Genomic DNA, 21,871 nt, shown 5'->3' with positions numbered 1-21,871 from the left:
CGATACTACCGGCCCGTCGAAACCTCCTCCTTCGGTCTCCTCCACCTCGTACCGCCGCCATTCCCACTTGCCCGACGACGATGACGCGACGCGGCGCGACACGGGACAACGAGCAAAGCCGGTAGCGAAGGCAAAACTCGACCGCGGACCTCCTTCGAAGAGGAACTCGTGATTTGTCCCAGGGTACCCTTTTACTTTTACCGTTTGACTAATTCCTTTCTCCTGCCTCTTTTTTCGACTTTTGACCCGCTACCTGATCTACCTGCGATGCCAGCTGGCAGGTCGACTAGCTCGTCGACCGACAGTGCGGTCGGTTCAGGTGCTGCCTCTCTCACGAGGGGAAACTTCGGCCGATTCGAATTAATCGATGATTATGCGGTTATGAAGCAAGACTGTGTTATGGCATGTGTGATTCAATATAATATAGAGAATAAGTTGTTTAATATAATAAATGTGCAAGATAAAAGTCTTTCTCTGAAAATAATTCTACAAGATCATTCTTTTTTTAAATTTAAGATTTTAAAGAGATCAACGAGTTGAAAGAATTATTATGAAAAGAAAGCGACGGAAGTTCATTAAGGTTCGTTAGTCGTTTTTCTTACAGAATCTTATTTGTTAATCCTTACTAACAAGTTGGAATTAAGATATAGTGAAATAAATGTCAGCATCAGGAGACGAAATTGGAGTAGTCTAAGATCGTTTTGACATTGTGGCGCAATAAAGAAGATTAAAGTCTTAAGAGATAAAAATAAATCTCAAAGTCGTGCACCAACAATCCGTAAATCTCAGGAGGAATTGATTCAAAAATTCAAATTATATTTTAATACATTGCAAATGTATATTCTATTGGTAATGTAAATATGGGAATCAAATTACATCACGCGTATATTTGCAATGCATTAAAATGATCAAGAGCGATTCTTATTTGATCGTCTGATCATTTCGCGGATCGAGAGAATTATCGTGCAACTGCTTATAGTCACGCTGTTTCCAATAATCCATTTTTTGCTAATAATCGATGTAATAATACGATTTCCTTAACACGATCATTAATGTCACGAACTACTCATCAGCTCTATTCGCGCGAACATCGTTCTGACATGTTGCAATCAGCGGCAAAGCGGTCCCCGCAATTATAGAGCATCCCGCATCTTCGGGCACGCGATAGCCAGCGTGCGATCATCAACTTGGTAATCAAGTTACCTGGCGCTGGATTTGATCGGCCGCACCGGCGAGATGTCAATTTCCTACACATTTAATCTCTCCGTGTCGTGGATCCGCTCAAATAAGCCGCGTGATTTATTAAGCACGCGTGAAGCATACGCGAGCACGCGCTGCAAATTTTAATGAGCATATTACGATTTATTAATAGCCAAATTCCAATTGACATCATTCCGTCAAAACATTTTGAAACTCGATAGCGGAATTTAAATAGCACTTTATTAAACCGACCAAGTTGCAGCATGATTTCTGGGACGTTTTGTATGTATATATCGAAGGTGAGCTTTAAACATCATGTTATCAATCTAGCGAGGTAATTCGTCCAGCCAGAACAGCGACAGCGAAGTGTCTCTGACAGGAAAACGAACGTAACGATTGCGAACGGCGCGGCAGGTGTTCGTCATGTCTATTTATAACCCGTTCACGTCTCCGCGGATTCTATCCTATTTTCCCTTGCACCAACAGTTCGATTCGACTAGTATGCGAGACGCATGACGCGATGTCGCGGCCCGTTGCGCAAGAAGCGCAGACAAATTACAATCCTGCGAATGCACATCGTATCCGCAAATAATCGTGTCCTCCTTTTAAATCCGGGTCTGCAAACAAGGACCTTATTTGCAATCCTCTATATACGTGTCTTTATTTTCAAAATAGTTAGTAAAGACTTACGATTTTTTTTAAATACAATTTTTTGTTTTAAAAGAAATATAGAGAATTTAATACAATTTTAATCTTATTTCTGATTATATATAGACTTTATTATTTTCAAAATACCGTGAAACCACATATTTCATTTGCACGGAATTCAGTGTATTGATTTCCGTGAAATATCAAGATTAGCTTCGACCAAATGCAAGAAAATTATGACAGAAATACGTTTGTGGTGTTTCCCTAATGGAAATCGACGAAAATTTGACGATTTCCTTACGATATGCATGTAGACACGATATAATCTCGGCTCTTACATCCCCCATGGTCGAAATTTGCGTGCGCAACAGCAACGCTTCGTGATTTGAATCGGGAGATAGTCTATAATTAAGGGTTTTATAGGAGAATGAGTGAGGATTTAATGATAGTCCATTGGGCGCCCTATAACGTGACCAATACGATTTCATCGCAAAACAAATCGATCCCCTAGGCTTCGTAAAACTCACCCTGCAGTTGTTGGATGGTAGCTTGGTACTCGGCGAGTTTTTCGTCCACGTAATCTTGACTCTGGCTGGCGATGATCTCGGCTGTGCTGGGACCGCTGCTTTCATCGTCCGTCTGCGTATGGTCTAAGGGCACGCCAATATATTCGTAACCCCCAGATCTGTAGGGTGCTATCAGATATTCCGGCGGCGCGCATGGTATCGGTGACGCCGAATCGCTTCTGAAAGAACTCTGTAAATTGGGAAGAAAAACATTTTAGCATTGATATCTATCGCGTTCTTTTGTTGCTGAAGAACTTTAACAAAAACTTGACACAAGTTTCATCATTTTTTTATTCAGTTTTGCATGAAATAAAATTATATTTTTTAAAAGAGAGAATAGAAAAAAAGAGTCTCTCAAAGTAAATCTTGTGATTATTTTAATTATTAAGAATTACTTTAAAACTACAATGTATTTTTCTTTTTAGAACTATTTTACCTTGATGCACCCTTTGCATAAACATGACAACTTATATTTGTGTTATATTGAATTAAACACTCGAGTCTGAACAACCTGACAAGTACTGCAACACGCAATATGGACATACATCGACGACACATTACTATCGATCTGTTATCCTTCGTGCTACAGGAATACGTACTTGCGTCGGTATGAATGGCCTTGGCGCTTGACTACCCGTAGGAATCGGTGAAGGCCACCGTGGCCTTGGACATTGGATGTAACCGGAAGTCGGGCAGCCGAAGACGGGCGACATCCCGGGTGAGATTGGCATCCCGATCGGCACCGGGCTCATCGGATGCATCATTATGCCGGGATAAACGAGCGGTGACATAGGATGAATTGGATGGACCGGAGTCGGAGGCCCGCGCTGGAGTCGTCCTTGCGGATGCGGCGATGAGGAAGGTGTGTATGGCGAAGCGGGCCTGAAGGGACTTGGCGCCCTCGGCATATTAGATCGTCCTGACCAGCCACCCGGAGGCACATGGCCTCCTCCGGGTGGCCTCGACGGATGCTGTTGCGACATTTCGAACCACTTCAACTACTCGCCGCTTCGCTTCGCTTGTAGGCTAGCATCGCTATAAGAGAGCGATTCAGTTGAACTTTGATTATCTGAACGCCAATTAACATTAGAATTGTGTTAATATTAGAATATCTGCCTCCCAGCTTTAAATGCAAATTGGTCTTGATTACGCATTTTGCAGTAGGAAACAATCGCTTACATCTATGTATTTCTAATCTCTTATATCTAGTCGTGACATTTGCATTAAATAAATGAAAATATTGCAACGCGTATAATCATGCGTCGATTTTATAAGCCAAAATAATCCTAATGTTAATTGATTTGATAAAAAGAATTGGAAATATAGTTAAAATTATTACTTGACAGTCTTGGATATATTTGTCAATAAAATTTCAGTCACGTACTGTATTAGATAAAATCGCGGAATATTGTTCCGTTTAATACAAGCAGTTTGGAACGAGACACAATCTGACGTTTGATTGACAGTGATCATTTTTAGGAAAACAAAAGTCCACGGATGAACTTTAAGACACTAAATGAACTCTGGGTCGCATAATAGCGTCGGCTATTCGACATGGCACATGGCCAAAAGTTTCTCGAAATAGGTGAGTACTGTTGTACGTATGTACCTATGAACTCTTGCACACTAATGCGAAAAGAAGGTATCCGCGTATAATTATCAAAATGTCAGAGAGAATGCGGGCACGCGAGAGAATAACGGGAGCGGAATATAATAAACAGAAGTCACGGCGCCATCCAATAAAACAGTTGGATTTCTATTATTTCAACAGTGAGGTGTAATATACGTAAATTTTGGAAATATCTGCCAGTTATAATAATAAGTGTATTCTAACGGGCGTTTTGTATAATATTTTCGAAAGTGTACCGAGAAGCATTTCGACAGATTTCGGCCGTAGAGTTCGTTGATACCAGAGATTTTGGCAACTGGAAACGGCAGCCTATATCTATTCTCTATTCAATTTCGGCGTCTATTTAATTTCGGCCAGACGCATCGAATGCGTCACACCCTTCTCGTAATTACCGCATTCGTCATATTTGTACGTACTTCTTTGGAACATTACCAATTTACAGAAAATAGTTTTTTTCTGTACAAATATTATTTTATAATATATCAGGTTAAATAGCAATGTCAAGATTTTCGAATAGCCAATTTTGTTAATTCTCACCGTCTCTTGCGCTTCTTTACGTCTCTAACTCACATGCACTAGCAATGAAAGGTATTTCTCGGCCTCCTTCCATTGTTCTGCCAAGCCATTTTACGTGCCGTAAAATCGAAAGAGGAAGTCTGTGCGTTCTGAACATGCGTGGACGAAAAGTCTTAAGCTTTTTAGCCAGATACCGAGTGTAGGCCGGCTAAATATAGCGCTATTTCTATTTTCGATCAGCGCGGCGGCGTTTATACACGCGCCCGACAAGCCGGCAGGTATCGCAATGACTGCGTCGGGTATTTCGGAAACTGACACGGATATTAACAGCTGTAATCGTCCATCGCGGTCGCGCCGCACCGGTTTGACCACACATGTGGAGTACGAAGCAATCGTTTGACAAATGTAATCCCGAATCGTCGATATAACAATCGATCTCGCAAATAAATCTTAAAAGGTGTCTTCGACTTCTTTGTGATCTGCTATTGTTTGAGAATAATTTGAACTCGTTTTCCAAAAGCGCAATTAGCATAAACGAGAATGTAAAATATGACAGACTCGAACGAAGCACGTTTCCATTGTTTGAATCTTGTTGCAAAACTACAGTGCTAGTCTGTAATTTAACAGCAATTTATACCGTTCTTTGAGAGTTTGTGAGAATCTGTCGCTATGTCATTCTTTTCGCTATGACAGAGTTGTACCATCTATGTGTTCTCATGCATAACATATACATTCCTCTGTCATAACTCTAGAGTATATTAACAATATAAAGCACGAACAATAGGACATTACAGTAATAATTAAAGCACTAATTTCCAAGAATGTGGTAAATAAAAAATAAAGCTTCGAATAAAGCTTAGCCTCTTTTGAATCTTTATAATTTAAATTGATTTAATTGTAAACGTTAACGTTAGAATCGCAATAGTAGCATTTTGCTTGCTATTTAAAACATTGAAATCTTGATCTTGGTCACACAAGGTAGAACGAAAGCCAGGGAAATCTCAGTCAGATCGCTGGAAAATTTAGTATGATGGAGAATGGATCAACGTGCCAGTCGAACGTTAGCGGCACGCTGGATTCTGGACCTCAGATGCTGCGTCCAAAAATAAGATTTCTCTGCTAAATTGATGATCAGAAATAGTTAGCGTTCGGAATGGATGTCACTGACAGAATTGTCCGGCTTGCCGGTCCAGCAATTATTATTGGCGTTCACCCTCATCCATCAACCCCGTGACATTATCGGCGATCACGCTACAAACGCAGATTCTACGTACTGTTGAATGAGCTTCGCGATAACTCAACTTTAGTGCATACGAGATTTATTCGTTGCATTTGCTTTCGAGAGTATCTCAAGTCGATTCGTTAAATTTGACTTTACGCGTATTATATTGTTGCAGATCATCTTTTTATTAAGTTTTTAGATAATCTGAAATTTTAAAAAATCGGAAAAAATTTTGACTGCCGTTGAAGGACTTGTTTTATCAATATCAGTCATGATAGAGGGTAAACATTCTAAGATCCAATTCTTAGTATCGCAAAAAATTAACTAGACTGATGATTAATAAAATTGTTATAAATTACGCAACCATCCGTAACCATCGCATACGCAAGCAAACAACCACCCACGCGAATTGCAAAACAGAACATTCTTAGACCTTTAATCATAATTTTAATATTATAAATTCTTTTATATTATATTTTTACATGCTAAATTTAAATCTTTAAATTTTTACCTCTCAATTTACTACACTCGAGAATTATTAGTGTTTTAGCACTGTAGATAAAGAGAAGCTTATTACAAATCTGACAACAATTTTGGTGCAGCAAAATTATTATCAAATATCCTGGGTACATGTAACACAAATTACCGGCAAATCCAGAAAATTCCAACTGACGATCTCAATGATTGAGCGATCTCGCATCAATTGAAATTAAATTTTACTCTAAAAATCACACTTTTTACTCGTTTTCGCTTTCGTTGGGGATTCACTGCGAAACTCGCGGTTGGCCGAGGACTAATCACGAGCGAGGAACTTGATTGATTATACTAACTAAGATTGGGATAGCGAAATACAGAGAGAGAGAAAAAGAGAGGAAGAGAGAGGACGATTTCTATGTCGGATCTCGCGACGCGAACTACAGAGAGACTGGTCCCGGCGCTGGATCATCGATCCAGGATGGGCGTCGCGACGCTCTCTCTCTCTCTCTCCCTCTCTTTCTCTCTCTCGCGGCCCGCATTTATATTTAACTTTGGCATCACTCGACATTCGACTTAGCAGCACTGCTCGTCCTTTACTCCTCGCCCTCCAACGACGTTGCCCTCGTTCTCGTTGCCTTCTCTTCTTTCGACGGGCTCGCTTCTTTTTATTCATTCCACCCCGCGTCAAGGAGCGGGTGCGAGGTGCCCGTGCCGGTGCCGGTGCCGCGCTATTATCACCGATGAGCCAACGGCCATCGCTCATCGATAATTTTGGTTGTTCATTACGAAAATGTGTCCAATGACGCGTGACTGAATAACGATCGAACGTACTACTTGCGGAAATGATTTTGCAGGACGACGACCTGATCGTGCATTCTTCGTCGAGATAGAACAGAGATGTGCCAAATTCTAGACACCACTTGTGCATCGAAAAATATAGGAAAAATTGCGATATTTTTTAACGCTTACATATCTTTAATAAATTCACTTTACTGATAAAATGAAACGTTACAACCAAGAAAAATGCAATATGTAACTATAGTAAATATACAATTTGAATAAACATAAAACAAATTGTTTACTAAATAAGCGCATTAATACACACATATATGTATACATATTAAACATTTATCTTGTAACGTGAAAGCGATATCTAATATAATCATTCGAATTGTATTATGCATTTAGCATTCTTACTTTCACTCTTGCAATAATATCCGTAAAAATCGAATCTCCCTCGTTTTAATCCTCTAGAGGGAATGGTCCATCTCCGATAGGTCTGTTATCATTTGCAATTTTCCCAGGAACACATTTAGCCGCATATTCCAAGCATACTAAATCACGACAGCATTGGTCGGTGACCTGACACTAATCATAACAATTTGTTATAGCGAATATCTTGCTTTATATATATTGATTGCAATATATTAGAATTATAAAGAGCTAAAATTCTAAAAATATAATTGTGCTCATATAAAATTTTCATATAAAAGAAATCAAGCTCTAATATAATATCTTTATTTTCCATTATACTTACATATTCGAGCCAGGGAGAGCATACTTTCTCAAAATCTTCAGAACTAGGAGCAGCCGTTATGCTGTTGATAGCGATCATAATTAAAGCGAATACCAAGCACTTCATTATAACGCAGAAGTTTGCTGCAAATATTTAATTAAAAAATTAAATTAACAGTATCCGAATGCATTAGATTAATGACACTCGAATATACAATATGATTAATGATATTAATTAAAAGAAGAATATACATATTTTTCAATGCAACTGGCATTAATATGTGCACAAAACTCTAATATTATTAACAATAAGTTAGATACCAAAAATTTTTAAGATTGAAAAGACGCTAATGATTTAAGAATACTCGTTCAACAATTATATAATGAATTCTCATAAATTCATAGAACAACCATGATAATCTTATTTGAGAAATCGTAACTGATAACAATTGATAATACTCCAATCGTTTATTTTTTTTTTATTTGTAGATATCTCCGTAAAGATATAGATCTGATATGTAGTTTACTTGATCCTATTACTTGCATAAAAGCATTTTACGAATGTGAAACGTTTCTGTTGAAACTTATTTAAGACAAATTATTTTTTAAAGATTTTTTCTTGGTCTTAGAATACAAAAATTGAATCAAAAAATAAAAATATAAAAAGATTGAATTGGGTCCAATATAGTGGTTGTAATAAATATATTTTTAAATTGTAATTGAAATTTTCTACTATAAAACATTTTTAAGCTGCAACATAGAGTTATAATTTAACTATAATATAATAAAATATAAATATAAAAACATTAATAATAATAATAAATAAAATCCTGAAGTTTTTAATCTGTTATATATCTGCAAAGTATTAATGTTTACTCTTTCTCTTTTTTTTCTCTCTCTTCTATCATTATGAAACATGAGTTTTATTTATACCTTATACATAATCTAAATGTTATGAGACATGTGTATTATCACAGTCATGTTTTAATGATTGTCATGTTTTAATGATAGTCGTGTGATAACGCAAAAATATAATGCACCATGTCAAGCCTTTTACGACGTCCAAAAACGCTTCGAATTTTGCTACATAAAATTTTTTATATTTTATATTAGTATTTCATCACAATATTTTACTGAAGTTTAAACATACTTATAAATAATTCTAATTTTTTGTATTTGATCTAATCAATATTTGTCAGAGATATAACTTGTTAAAAACATATCGAAACATATACGTCTCATGAAGGAGTTAAAAAAAAGTTAAGAGAATAAAATACTTACTAATTTCACTGGGAGAAATGTGCAATACGACTTCCGTTGACACTCTGGAGCGGAACGAACATATATACACAATTTTGTATATTTATCTTATCTCATTAATGAAATTTATGTCGCGTAACAATTAACATATACATATTATCAGTTCATTTTACTCTTAGATACGTTCAAGTGATAAATGTGTATACATATATTCATTAGACTGCAGTATCAATAAAAATTGACGCATTCTACTTTTTCAAAATAAATAGGAACGTAAGGCATACAAGTATCATTTAAAAATAAAAAAATTGTCTAAACAAATGTTTTGTGACACACATGATCACTTTTTACATCTTTTTTACATCTTTTTTAAATTTACGAGCTTATACCAATCAGCAGCTATTGAATTTTTTTCATGGTTTATCTTCTGACATGAAAATATCAGTTACTCTTTGTTATATAATAAACGAGAGTGGGAAATGACTTAACTTCAACGCAAAAAAGATAGTTAACAGATGCCAAATAGATTAAATGTTTAAGTATTCTGTAGATACTTCCTTTTATTTTTAAATAAAGATTGGATTATAGTCCTTAAATTATATACAAGATTTTTGTAACTGAAATTGATCAATGTTTATCGAAATAAAACCATTGGTATAACTGGTATAAGTCGTTACAATATACAAATTGTTATAAATTGTTACAAACTTCAATATATTTTTCCGTATATGTATATAGTTCATTAAATTCTTGAGACAAGATGTGAAAGATTTATTAACATTATTGATTCGATAATATCTGTTATAAAGCTTACGGAGCAACGCGCTTTGATGGCAAAGGAAACTTTGATCGCAATCGCATCTATTCTGTATGTGCGCGATTACGTTTTCACATAAAATAAAAATAAATATATTAAGCCATTCTATACAGAGATATAGACGTATACGTTGAGGAAAGAATCTTAACTACTACATTCATTTTCATTTCCAGTTGCAACATTTTGGATTAATAATTTGAAAAAGGTGTGTTTTTGTAAAAAAAACAACGAATTCTAAATAGTCTTCTATCTGCAAAACTTTATTCCATTTAGAACAGAGGTAGAGAATAAAAAGTTTTGAATCTTTGGCATTCAGTATTAGGCTCTAATAACGTATAGGTCGATTATAAAAAATTTATCACGTAAAAAGAGATATGTCATAATTTTCTTTTTTACACATATATATCAACTGGACGTATGAATTTACACAATTTATCTTAAATTTTTAAGAACAAATTAGACCTATTAACTGTGAAAGTGACATTAATATCACGATCCTTTCGAATTACACTCTGCTACGAAACAAACGAAAAGGATATTTTAAATGACAATGATGTCTTTCACGTGTTCACGTACGCAGCTGACAGTCTGTATGTGCAATTCAAGAAACGTGATAAATGCACATGTGCAGGATAATTAGCAGACAGCCGAATGCACTTTCGTGCCAAACTGCCTCTAGTGAATGCAATAAAATTTCTAATTATTGCGATATGTTCGTAACTAGATAGGAACTACTAAGATGTATTTAAAAGCTATGAAATTTTTAATTGACGAATAAATTTATTGATAAAACTATAGAATTGCGTATTTAAAAAAATCGACTTCAAAATCGATTTTAATAAAAACGATCTCGCGCGTAGGTTTAAATAACATACTATCACTGAAGCGCGTTAATTATATCTTTACAAGCATTACGACGTATCGACTTCCATTGCATATTACGGTCAGCACAGCGTATCGTGATAGAACGACATATATATTTATAAATATACTATAACAGAACATTATACAAAACAACAAGCGTTTCGGCAGCGGCCGCTATTGACTCGATTTCTCTCTTTCGTAATGTATATACTAATAACAATATAATATATATAACATAAGTTAACGTCATTTTAAATATAGCTAATTAGCTACTAACGATTATCTTACATTGCCATATCGTCCTCTCGTTCGAGTATAATAGTATAAAATTGGCTAGTTTGGTAGATAAAAAGGTACGAATATTCATTGTACATCGTTTATCGATTGACTTTCTTCTTGTGCGCTTTCGTTTTCCACCTGCATAAAATGAGGTAGTTCGGCCTTCGTAGCCAACTCCAATGCGTGCATCCATCTAAAAAAAAATATATAGATTAGTGTTATTTATTCAACCTAACATAACACAAATTATAGATTATCTCAAACAATTTCTGTACCCACTTTTCCTTGTCCTCTTGAGAAGACGCTTGAAGATAGTAATATTTTCTCGAATGATGCATCTTGAATGCCCTTATACGATCTTTTGTGTTCAAGGGGTCTTCGTCGGGTAATTTTGTACCTTCCGTAACCATAAAGCCTGGCATAGGCGTCGCTGTCATGGCCAAGCTCTCCGATTCCGATTTGAACGAATACAAAACGAAGTCAACGTGCAACGAGAACCATCGCTTTGTCCAAGGCTTACTGGCCTGCGTTTTCAGTAACAGGTATCCGGATAATACCGATGGCGCGCTCGCAGATACCTGTAGCAAACTTGGCACTGGTCCAGACGGTGACGACGGCGATTTAGTGAGCGGTTGGGTGAGCGCGGCATGGCATAATCTGCACACTCTCATATTCTTATTGTCCTCAAATAATAATTTCTGATTTGAGCATTTACTACAAACCACCTGGAAACAAACGGAATTATCACATAAATGTTGAATAGTTTTATTATTATTAAAATAATTTGTAACGAGAGATTAACTTCAGTGCACATTACTCACTATTCCACAAGCCCGACAATTGTGCTTTCGTTTCATCACAGAAAAACTAACTTCGCAAACCATGCACCTAGTTACGTCATCAGCTTTAACCAAAGAAGTTTTAACATTCCCAGTTTTCAGACTGGCCTTGCGTCTCATAATCTCCTGCATCGTTTGGAACAGTGCATCCAGCCACGCTGCCTTCTCTGCGGCACCATGTGTATATAATTCGACGCTTTTATTTTCGTCCCTTACGTAAAAAGTATTTGCGGTTTCTAGATTGTCTCCTTCGACTACTTGTAAATTTTCCACCATAAATTTAGCTCTTAATCGGTACATAGGCCCGGGTATCAGTCTTATTGAGCAGAGTAATAATAAATCGCTAAACTGAAAAGATAGTTCTAATTGAATATATTTGTATATGTGTATATTTTATAAATATTAATATAATATGTAAAATAATTAATAATTACCAAAAACAAATGTCTCTCCTGATGATCCCCACTACGCGCTGAGATTTTCACTATACGTCCTTCCTTTATTAGTTCGCGAGTCGCACTGACTAGATCAGTTGCATCATATATGCTCTCTTGGATTTCCAAAAGCTTTTTAAATTTGTCGATTTTTTTCATTGCTTCGTTTGTATGATTTGCGGCGGTTGACACTAATTCCAAAGCCTCTGAAATTTAACATTACAAATTTCTTAATGAACGTAATTATATAATTTATAAAAATAGATATATACGCTCATAATTTCGGAAAACATAAAAAAAATATGTATAATTTTACTTACTCTTTGTGTCTTCGTAATCCGGATTGTCTTCGGTGAGATTTCGTAAATAATCCTTGAGAAGTAGCTCGTATCGCGGCAACCTCTGTATGGGACTCAACATGTGATGTGCTAACGACAATTTAGCACATTCATCCAGCTTCTGAATTTCGTTAACAATCGCTGCAAATCTGGGAACTTTGTTTTGCAGTGTGCTTATCAAATTCATAGCGTAGTCAAAATTCTTTACGTATTCCGTATACATTTTGAGAAATGGCGCAAAGTTCTTCATTATATCGCCGATTTTCGGATTTGAATCCCAACATTGCATCCTTTCTTCAAATTGCGGCAATAGAAAGTCGTTGTGGAATTTATAAATAGATTTAATATTTGAAAACATGTGCTGGACAGTCTCTGGAGGGAACATCGGATGCGCTCTGTTTTCCTGATCGACCCTGAATTGGAACACCTGGTCGATCAGATGTAGAATGTTCACATAATTTTTCTCAGTCGCTAGTAACTCTTGCGCCACACGTAACGCCTTCTTTCGCTTCAAATCAGGGGAACCTTTCTTCGCGAGCAGTTTAGGCTCCGATATCGACTCTTCCGTATGATCAGCCACTATGGCGGAATCTGTTTCCGACGATCTTGTCTCTTCCGACTCTTCCTCGCTCTCGGATTCGCTTACCGCGTAGGTATCTAATGTATACTGATGAGACCTCCTCTCCGAAGCTACGTACCTGCGTTTGTTTTTAAATAATACAAGCTTTAAAAAATGTTTTTAATTAAAGATTATACAAGATTATACATTGCTCTGTTTTCATGAGATCTCCACACACCTGCTACTTCTATACTCTAGGACACTATGCGACATTTTAATATAGGACGTCTCCGTTGAAGTCTCCTCGTGCCTCGTGATGTCGATGCATTCAGCGGGCGTGGAAGCGGACATGACAAACGACTGAAATCGTGGGAAGCCACCGAAACTGGCGATCCTGTGGAAGGAATGTCTGACGTATCGTTGCTCCTCAACACTCGTTGCCGTGTCCGAATCTTGCGAGTTCCCATTTTCGCTGGTCGTGCTCTGCTGCTCCGGCAAACGTGGCGCTTTGGAATGTTCGTCCTCCTGCTGAAGCTCCTGCTTGTCCTCCGTGATTTCCAGATCGGTGTAAAACGTGCTGGTGGGCGAGCTGTTTTTCGAACCGAACATCTTGAACCCCTCGGTCATCCGACTACTACCGTCTCCAGGCTCCGGGAATAAACGCGTCATCCAGGATGAGATGTCCCTCAGCTGACTTCGCTGCATCCTACGGTCAATCATGTTGCTAATTGTAGACAATTATCGCGTATCTCGCACACAGGGACACGAACAGAGAAGAAACGATATTACCGGCGATACTACGTATGGCACGCGTATGTGGCATGAACTATGCATTTAGAAATGCAATTAGAAAAATATGTTAACATTACAGATATGTTTGTATTTCGTAATATTTTGACCGATAGCATTATAAGCTCGTCAAATAAATCACAAATCGTTATAAATCATTACGGACACTCTAATGATTATGACATGTCTCTTCTTCAGCTTTTGGTAACAATAAGTATAAAGAAACATTGTTCATACACGCGTGTTACTCTTATCGCAATGCTGACTCATTAGTCTATACTCGATATAAGGCTGAAACTTTTTTTTCTTTATGACGATAAATCACGCCGTTAATCCGTTTTATATCGCAATAACGCGAACCTATCGCGCTTCAAATTTCACACCGCTTTTCCGATGCAAACGTATACGGGATACATTTTATTTAGCCGGATATTATGGATCTCGAGCCTAAGATGTATGTAATATTTTCATTCGTGGTTCGATATGATGGTTCCGAAATAACGAGTGCGCGATAGATCTCTCGGGGGAGGCTATTTAAAAACGCATCCTCCTCTTAGATCGATCCATTACGCTAAAATTAACGTGCCGGTTCGTTCCAGCGTGCGGGCGAGAACGCTCGCGTCGGCTTCGCTAATTGACACTCGGCGTGATTTGAGCAGAACGAACGACCAAACGAACGAGCGAACGAACGAATAAACGAATGGACGAATAAACGAACGAACGAACAAACACACATGCCTGCAAACGCACGTAAACACGCAATTTCTGTCTGTACTCGCGTATATTCATTTCAAAGACACGAGAGCGGTCTTAATTTTTTTTGTTGAATTTTTTATGTTAAATTCGTTGTTTTGTGAATGACATAAATATCGTGCGTGTAGAAAAATGGAATTAGAATTCACGGTTAAACATTGCATCTTCTATAACGATCAACAAACTCGAAAATTCACGTGTTCAGCACTAAATTTTCAGTCTAATTTGTCGACGAATATCATCCTAGACATGCCTAGACTCGCCGTTTTCTGATGCTACATCTGCGGCGTAAATACAGACGACTATTATTATCTTATATCAAGGCATCGTCGGAACCGGCAGAATGAATGCACGACTATCCTCAAACGATTAATAGGCTGGGATTCACTTTAAAATGTTCTCGAACGCGGCTTTCCACTTTGCACTTTACGTCCTGTTTCTAGTCATGACTAGAGAGAAGTGGAGAGACTTATCTAAATTTATATTTATAACAGCACAGAGGAGTCCAAGGCGCAAAATCGTCTCCGTGGCACAGAGAACGAAATCGTCTTGAGGCAATATAGAATTGATAATATTTAAAGCAGTAAAATTATTATCCATTTTCATCCATTTCTATCTCAAAAATTAAAGTTTTGTACAAGAAACGAAATAATAAAATAAATCCATAATTTGTAAGATTCGACTTTCGGTAAAAGACTAGATATCTAAAATAAACTTCATAAAAAAATGTTATCTACTCTAATATTTATTTATTCATTCTGATTATTTAAAATTTAAAATCTGGCCATTCCCAGTAGTCTGACATTTCCTAGTTGCTAAAGAAGATGTAGTAATTAATGCATCCGAGTAGAAATCTGATTTTACCATCTCTCAAAGCAATTTAAAAGATAGCCAGCAAACAGATACATTTTTAAAAATTAAACGCGAGTAACTAAAAAAAAAAAGTTTGAAAATATCTGATAAATTAATTGTTTTGCAGTACTTTGATTTATACCTATTAATTTTAATTTTCCTTTCCTTTCCTACATTCAAAATTATATTCTAAAAATACAACCAATCAAAAAATAATTGCTTCCTGAATTTATTGTAACATGAAAAACTAGAAATAAAAAAAAATTCTAAAAATGCAAAGTGCTATTTATGTCCAGTGTCCAGTTAAGGCTGAATTAATGGGTAACTCAAGCGGCAAATTACTCGTTCATACTGTAATCAACAAAACATCACGAAAGGACGTGAGTCAAAGCAATTTGCCCGTTCTCGATCAATTTCGCGAGACGTAAGATGTTGGCAGTTCCAAAAATATCGAGTACCCCTGCCGGGGGGTAAAGGGCGGCAGGTGTATAACGCGGCTTCCGTCATTTAAGGTACTACGCCCTTCGTCTTCTAGCGGAGTCCTGTTGACCGGCGCGGATCTATCTTCGCGCTGCACCTCTCTCCTATCTCTCCTACCTCTCGAAAATGAAACACACAGAGAGCCGGCGGAGTCGATGCTGCGCAGCGAGGAAAAGCGGAAGAGAAGCGTATATATGAGGAGCGAGGAGGACAGAGAGGGAAAGAGAGAGAAAGAGAGAGAGAGAGACCGCGCTCAAGTACCATCATTACCTTTTGCCTCGGGATCGCACGTAGTGTAGCGGAACAGCAACAGGCACACGCGGAGCATCGGCGCGAGCATAATGATCGTTTTTTAGGCGAAGCAAAGCCAGATATGCTAGACCGATCTTACTCTCAAGCTCAAAGCTCAGGCGGAATCACCGGTGTCCATAGTCGTCCGTGCGACGAAACGGATGATTAGGTTGATGGTTACCGCATCGCGACACAACTGTGTATCCGCGCGCTCGCGGCGATTGCTGACGTGAGGTTGGTTGACGCGACGGGCTTGCACAAGCGCGAGATACCGGGACTCGATTAAAAAACGATGAACGAGTCGCGACACCGAAAACCGGACGTCGCACCTCAAAACCTCAAAGTGTCGCACGGATGCACTTGTCGAACTTGCCCAGACGCCGATGTGAGTCTATGACACGCGAAGCGGTGGTGCACCGCGGTCAGGTACTCCGATTTACACACAGGTCGTCTGTCAGTCGGATGCGATGCGCGTGATGCGCGTCGACGCGTCGTCGATGCCGTCGATACTGAGCTGCCTTCGCAGCTCGCGACGCCAACGACATCGACGGCGTTACGCGTAACTAAAAGACCCTTTAATTCTCCGATGGTAACTAAACTGCAAACCGATGGTAATACTAGTTGTTACCCGCAGAGGTAATAACTTATAGTCTGCAAATATAAAAATTCAAATTGAATTAGATAACATTTGATGACAAAGAAATATTACAAAAATTGATACTATATTATGTATGCTATACAAACAATTGTAAATTATATTAGTTATAAAATATAAATTAAACGTCCAAAATTTTCCAGCTTTCAATCATAATCAAACATGAAACGACCAGTAATATCAAATGTTATGTTCTTTATTTTTGCTGTTTTCACTTGTTTTCAATAGTTTGTATTCTTTACAGCCTCTATAAAGAACCGAGTATCGCGTTTAGTACATGTGCAAAAATAATTTGCATTGATTCAATGAAGTAGTATCTCTCGGCGCGAAAAAAACGCATCAAGTTATAAAGATGCACTCAAATTTTTGATTCTATATAAATGTGCAAAACTGTAATAATAATAATAATATTAATACATCACTCGCTTCTACTGCAGCATAAAAGTTATCACAAAATTCACAATAAATTGCAAAACACATGATAGTCGCACGAGAGATAAGTACTACGTTCAATAATACGAATAATATTGCAGGACTCGTGCAACACACAAATATGTACTTATATCAGATTGTGGATAAAAACTTAAAGTAGTTCACAATAGAAGAGATATTTAACAACGCATATGTACAATGAAATCCGAAGATACTAATATATAACACAGTCTATTTAACATCATTTCTCGTACTGCAGTTAATTAATTTTATTTAAATCGTATTCGCTATTATTTATACAGTGTCTTCTAGATTCTTTTGTACCCTTTGCCACTTCGCCACCATGCTTGACATCTCCTTGTGTTTTTTGCTATTGCTGATCCTCGCCTAAAATACCAGCAAGTATGGAATATTTGACTAATCGATGTACATATGTTTAGTTTATTTAACTTGTCCAATATCACTGAAATATGTACTACTTGAAAAAATTTCTGAAATATTTTACTATTTTAAAAAGAAAATAAGAAGCGCAAAGATGTACTTCGTTGCAAACAATTGTATGTAACATTCATTTGCAAAATTACTAAATATAGTTAATCTCATAAAGTGAAGAATTGGGTAAAATTCGCTTTTTATATCAATACTTTATTCAATACTTATACTTATATCAATACTTATACTATTTTTATTCCAGAAAAATGATACCGAAAGAAATAAATACGATGATAAGCAGAAATACTACCTTCTTTTTCTTCCGCTCCTTCATCATCGTATCGCTGGACACAGTTTCCGGTTCCATTTCCGGCTTCGCTTCTTCGGTCGGAATAGATACTTGCTCCGTCACCGTGGCAGCGACATCCTGATGCTGTCCTGTCCGTTCCGTTTCCGTCTGCTCGATACGCGCAATATCATTGTAAAAGGAATCGAGGGCAGATCCCAAAGATTCCTTCGAGGCCTTGACCGGCGGCTTGGCGATGATTTTGTTGTTCGTATAAATTGGCGCATATCCCACCATGAACTGAATTGCACTCTGTCCAGGATGCTTATTCGCAACTGCGATTGTCTGCTAACAAATACAGATACATAAATTACTTGCACAAAGTTTTCATATGTATACAAACTTTTATAAAATTATATATATTTTACAATTATTTTTATTTCTATATTTATTATATGTTTGCTATATTTTTCATTATATATATAAGAAAATATATTTAATATACATTTTTGTCAATGTATTTTCTTCATATATTTATTGTGCGAAATATACTATCGTATCTCTAGCTATCTGTATTTCTACTATATGCTACAAATACGTGACGCCTATTCATTAATATTCAAACATAGAGATGTGTGTACTTACGTTATGCAAATGTTGATGGAAAGTTGGATAATGAACAAACGGCTCCTGGAGTAGACCCGCCTGATGGCTTAGGATAGGTATTGTTGGATCAGCAATCGAAGGCGCGTAAATAGCATTACTTGGCTGCGACGCCGCGTTATATATTATTCCTTTCAGGGTGGCAGCTTCGTAAGACGTATCTGGCAAGTCCACACCAGGCGGTAGAGGCTCCATATTTACATGATTTGGAGGTATCGAAGATTGAGATGACGCAGCCACCTGTGGATGTGCGTAGGACAAAGATTCTAAAGCAGGATTCACCATCTGCGTGTCCAGAGCCATTATTCTCTCTGTGAACAGAATACAATCTTTCTGTTTATATTTTATCTATAATTATATTTACTTTCAATTATATTTTTAGGTTTCATAATTATATATAATAATTCTCGTATAATTGTTTAATAAAGACCTAATTAATTTGCTATAACATGCAAGTGCAATGCTATGATACAAACAATAATGTAATAAACCCCGTCGTATTGCAGTACTAATAATAATCATTACCTTTCCCTAAACGCCTCCTCTTTGCGTCTAAGAATTTATCATCGGGCTTTTCCCTTTTCTTCTTGTCCTTCTTCAGATCTTCCGCGAATATTCTCGGGGGCGGTGGTGGACTTGGATTTGATATCTGTGGCGGAGGTGGTGCTTCCAAGGTCGCAGAACGTCTATCCGCTACATTTTCGTCATCCGCCTTATTATCATCCATCTCCTCAGCTTGCTTCTCCTTCATTTTTTTTGTCCCAGGTGATTCTAAATATAACGATAATGATGAAATAGATTAGGTAATTTGTTTTCCATTGACAAATAACACATTGCTGCAAAGAATACCTAAATGTACGTAAATGACGTACCTGTGACTGATAATTCTTCCGATTCTGGTGGCGGAGTAGTACACAATTCCATCTCCTCAGTGCCACCGGCAATACCGGTGTCGGGATAAGTCCACTGTAATGTCCCAGTGGATGTATTGTGATAGTAATACCGCTTATGCGACCTAGAAAAATCCCCCGACCAAAATGAGATGTCAGTGATGGCAATGCCGGTTTTTCTATTGTAATTCTCTATATTACATTCAATACACGCTTAAATAATGTTTCCGTGGCGAAACATTCGTCGCGGTGTACTCGCGTCACCGGTTTTTCTTAAACGAAAGCAAAAATTAATAGAACATAATCTAGTAAACACTCCTACCTGCAATGTCGTGTCTCGTTTTTACTCGACGTAGGCCTTTCATTACAGGAGAGATGGGAGATGTAATTATGTAATTAACAGAGTGTGTTCTCTCATAGGGAACATTAATATGAGATTACAGCAAAGTGAAGGAGAAGTGAGGTATTGTGACTGAAGTGCAGGGAAAATAATGATGAAAATTAAATCCTAATAATATCTGGTTTATTTGCGATTAGCATGTTCCAAGGATTACCAGATATTGACAAATATAATAGATAGGATAATACTTACATTATTAATCGTCGTTCGTTATCGATTAACGGATAAAATTATAATACCAGATAAATCTCTTGTACACTTTGAAGCGTGTGCGTAAAGATAATGTAGTTTCTTTTTATTGCGCATTTCAAAAAAAATAAATGTATCTAACAAGATAAATATATCTTCGTAAAACTGTACAATATTTGCGTTTGCTTTAATAAATAACACAAAATTAATCTTTATATATATAAAATAAAATTTTCTTTAGTTAATAATCTCTTCTAAAGTCACAATGAAAAAATAAGAAGCGTTTTCTTATTTTAAATAATTATATCATTGTCAACAATAATATAAAATATTCTGTCTATTAAATGCTTTCATGATCATTCATTAAAGAGATACATATTTTTTGCTATATGTATCATTTGTACATTATTATACTAAGCGCGAATTATTAATTCTGTTGCGATTAAAAATATAAGTTTTTTTTCACTTTTTTGCGTGATGTCTTCTTATCTTCATTTTAATAAATATTATTTTGACCTCGCACACTTCTCTCATAATTATTCATAGCACAAACGAATCCATAATCCAAGTAACGCTTGTTACTCGATTATCGCTTGTAGCATTTACATACAAAAATATTGTATATATCACTCAACACGTATTAATTATCACATTGACAATATCACAAGATCAAAGGCTCAATTTAGCACTAAAAAGAATACGTTACACTTCGGAACCGTGATCTTTGCGAGCTTTGCACCTTCACTTAAGCTAAAAAAAACTGTTGCGTACGAGAAAATAAATGTATCAGCTGCATTATTGTTTTAAATTTTAAAAATGTATCTACTAAGACCATCGTATACATAACCATTGTATATAAAGCAACATTGGTTATCGTGAATATTACTAAATTATTATTAATATTTATGACTTATTTTTAGTTTTACTTGATTTGTAAAAAAGTATAAATTGTGTGAAAGCTATCAATTTTTAAAAATATATTTAAATGTATATTAGATCTTAAAAAGTTAGAAATTTATTTAGTATACTCGTATATGCTCTACAAAAAAATGTCATAAATATTAAACGAGATGTTTCTTTAACATTAATAGATCTAGATCTATTAATTAGCTAATTTGCACCTATATAAACTCTTGCTAAAAATAAATTTTTTCAATGATGGATGAAATCATAGCAACAGCAGTACATGACAATCGTATATGTATGTGAGAGTTTGTATGTAAATATAGATATATAAAAATATATATAAATATATTCATTGTATAAATTAATGATACATTTAAAGCCACTGAACATAGATGTCCCCCCCTTGTGAGGTATCTATATTTATATTGAAAAATGCAAATTTTATATGGAATACTGTACCTATCCCATTGACATAGCCAGCCAGCTGGTGCCGCATCTTGCTCTAATCTTTCCAATTCATGATTTGTATTAGTTAGCCATTTTTGAAAGTAACTGTCCTCTAAGCTACCTGTCGTCCATGCAGTAGACAATGTCTGTAAGAAATACAGCAATTTATATTAATAAAATTCATATTAATATTCAATCGTTTCAAAAATGATGTAATGGTGGTGGTGGTGGTGGTGGTGGTG

General features: G+C 36.5%; 2 protein-coding genes across 5 annotated transcripts in view; both read right to left on the bottom strand.

The window, feature by feature from the left end:
- Positions 1–7,213: 7,213 nt before the first annotated feature.
- Positions 7,214–16,865, bottom strand: LOC105455152 (FYVE, RhoGEF and PH domain-containing protein 2-like). 3 transcript variants are annotated; one of them, XM_011698243.1, is made up of 9 exons: positions 16,309–16,865; positions 13,403–13,870; positions 12,588–13,303; positions 12,268–12,473; positions 11,816–12,181; positions 11,274–11,719; positions 9,056–11,187; positions 7,797–7,918; positions 7,214–7,627 (listed from the first exon to the last, which is right to left on the bottom strand). In XM_011698243.1, exons 2-7 carry the CDS (start codon positions 13,867–13,869, stop codon positions 11,079–11,081), a joined length of 2,310 nt encoding a protein of 769 aa, XP_011696545.1. In that variant the 5' UTR covers position 13,870; positions 16,309–16,865; the 3' UTR covers positions 7,214–7,627; positions 7,797–7,918; positions 9,056–11,078. The 3 variants fall into 3 exon arrangements, with proteins under 3 accessions (XP_011696545.1, XP_011696546.1, XP_011696547.1); XM_011698244.1 differs by having other exon boundaries at positions 16,430–16,865; XM_011698245.1 differs by lacking the exon at positions 16,309–16,865 and adding an exon at positions 14,960–15,680.
- Positions 16,866–17,159: 294 nt separating this feature from the next.
- LOC105455149 (formin-binding protein 4-like) overlaps positions 17,160–21,871 on the bottom strand; it is a 7,626-nt gene continuing 2,914 nt past the window's right edge. The window contains exons 8-13 of one of the 2 annotated variants that reach the window (XM_011698239.1): positions 21,642–21,775; positions 19,670–19,812; positions 19,323–19,568; positions 18,780–19,108; positions 18,159–18,482; positions 17,160–17,803 (exon numbers count right to left, since the gene is read on the bottom strand). In XM_011698239.1, coding sequence (XP_011696541.1) covers positions 17,711–17,803; positions 18,159–18,482; positions 18,780–19,108; positions 19,323–19,568; positions 19,670–19,812; positions 21,642–21,775 — 1,269 coding nt within the window. In that variant the 3' untranslated portion in view covers positions 17,160–17,710. The remainder of the gene's footprint in view (positions 17,804–18,158; positions 18,483–18,779; positions 19,109–19,322; positions 19,569–19,669; positions 19,813–21,641; positions 21,776–21,871) is intronic. The other variant, XM_011698240.1, reaches the window with a different exon arrangement.

The sequence above is a fragment of the Wasmannia auropunctata genome, unplaced genomic scaffold (genome assembly GCF_000956235.1).
Source record: "Wasmannia auropunctata unplaced genomic scaffold, wasmannia.A_1.0 LD335921.1, whole genome shotgun sequence".
Taxonomy (NCBI): domain Eukaryota; kingdom Metazoa; phylum Arthropoda; class Insecta; order Hymenoptera; family Formicidae; genus Wasmannia; species Wasmannia auropunctata.
This window is presented reverse-complemented; position numbering and strand designations above follow the sequence as displayed.

What these genes read in the sequence shown, in the direction of transcription:
- LOC105455152 (XM_011698243.1), bottom strand. Translation starts at nt 13,869, where the DNA reads ATGCAGCGAAGTCAGCTGAGGGACATCTCATCCTGGATGACGCGTTTA. An exon ending in CTAGAGTATAGAAGTAGCAG is followed by an intron (nt 13,304 to 13,402) that starts GTGTGTGGAGAT and finishes AAACAAACGCAG; the next exon opens with GTACGTAGCTTCGGAGAGGA. An exon ending in TCTCAAGAGGACAAGGAAAA is followed by an intron (nt 11,188 to 11,273) that starts GTGGGTACAGAA and finishes ATTTTTTTTTAG; the next exon opens with ATGGATGCACGCATTGGAGT.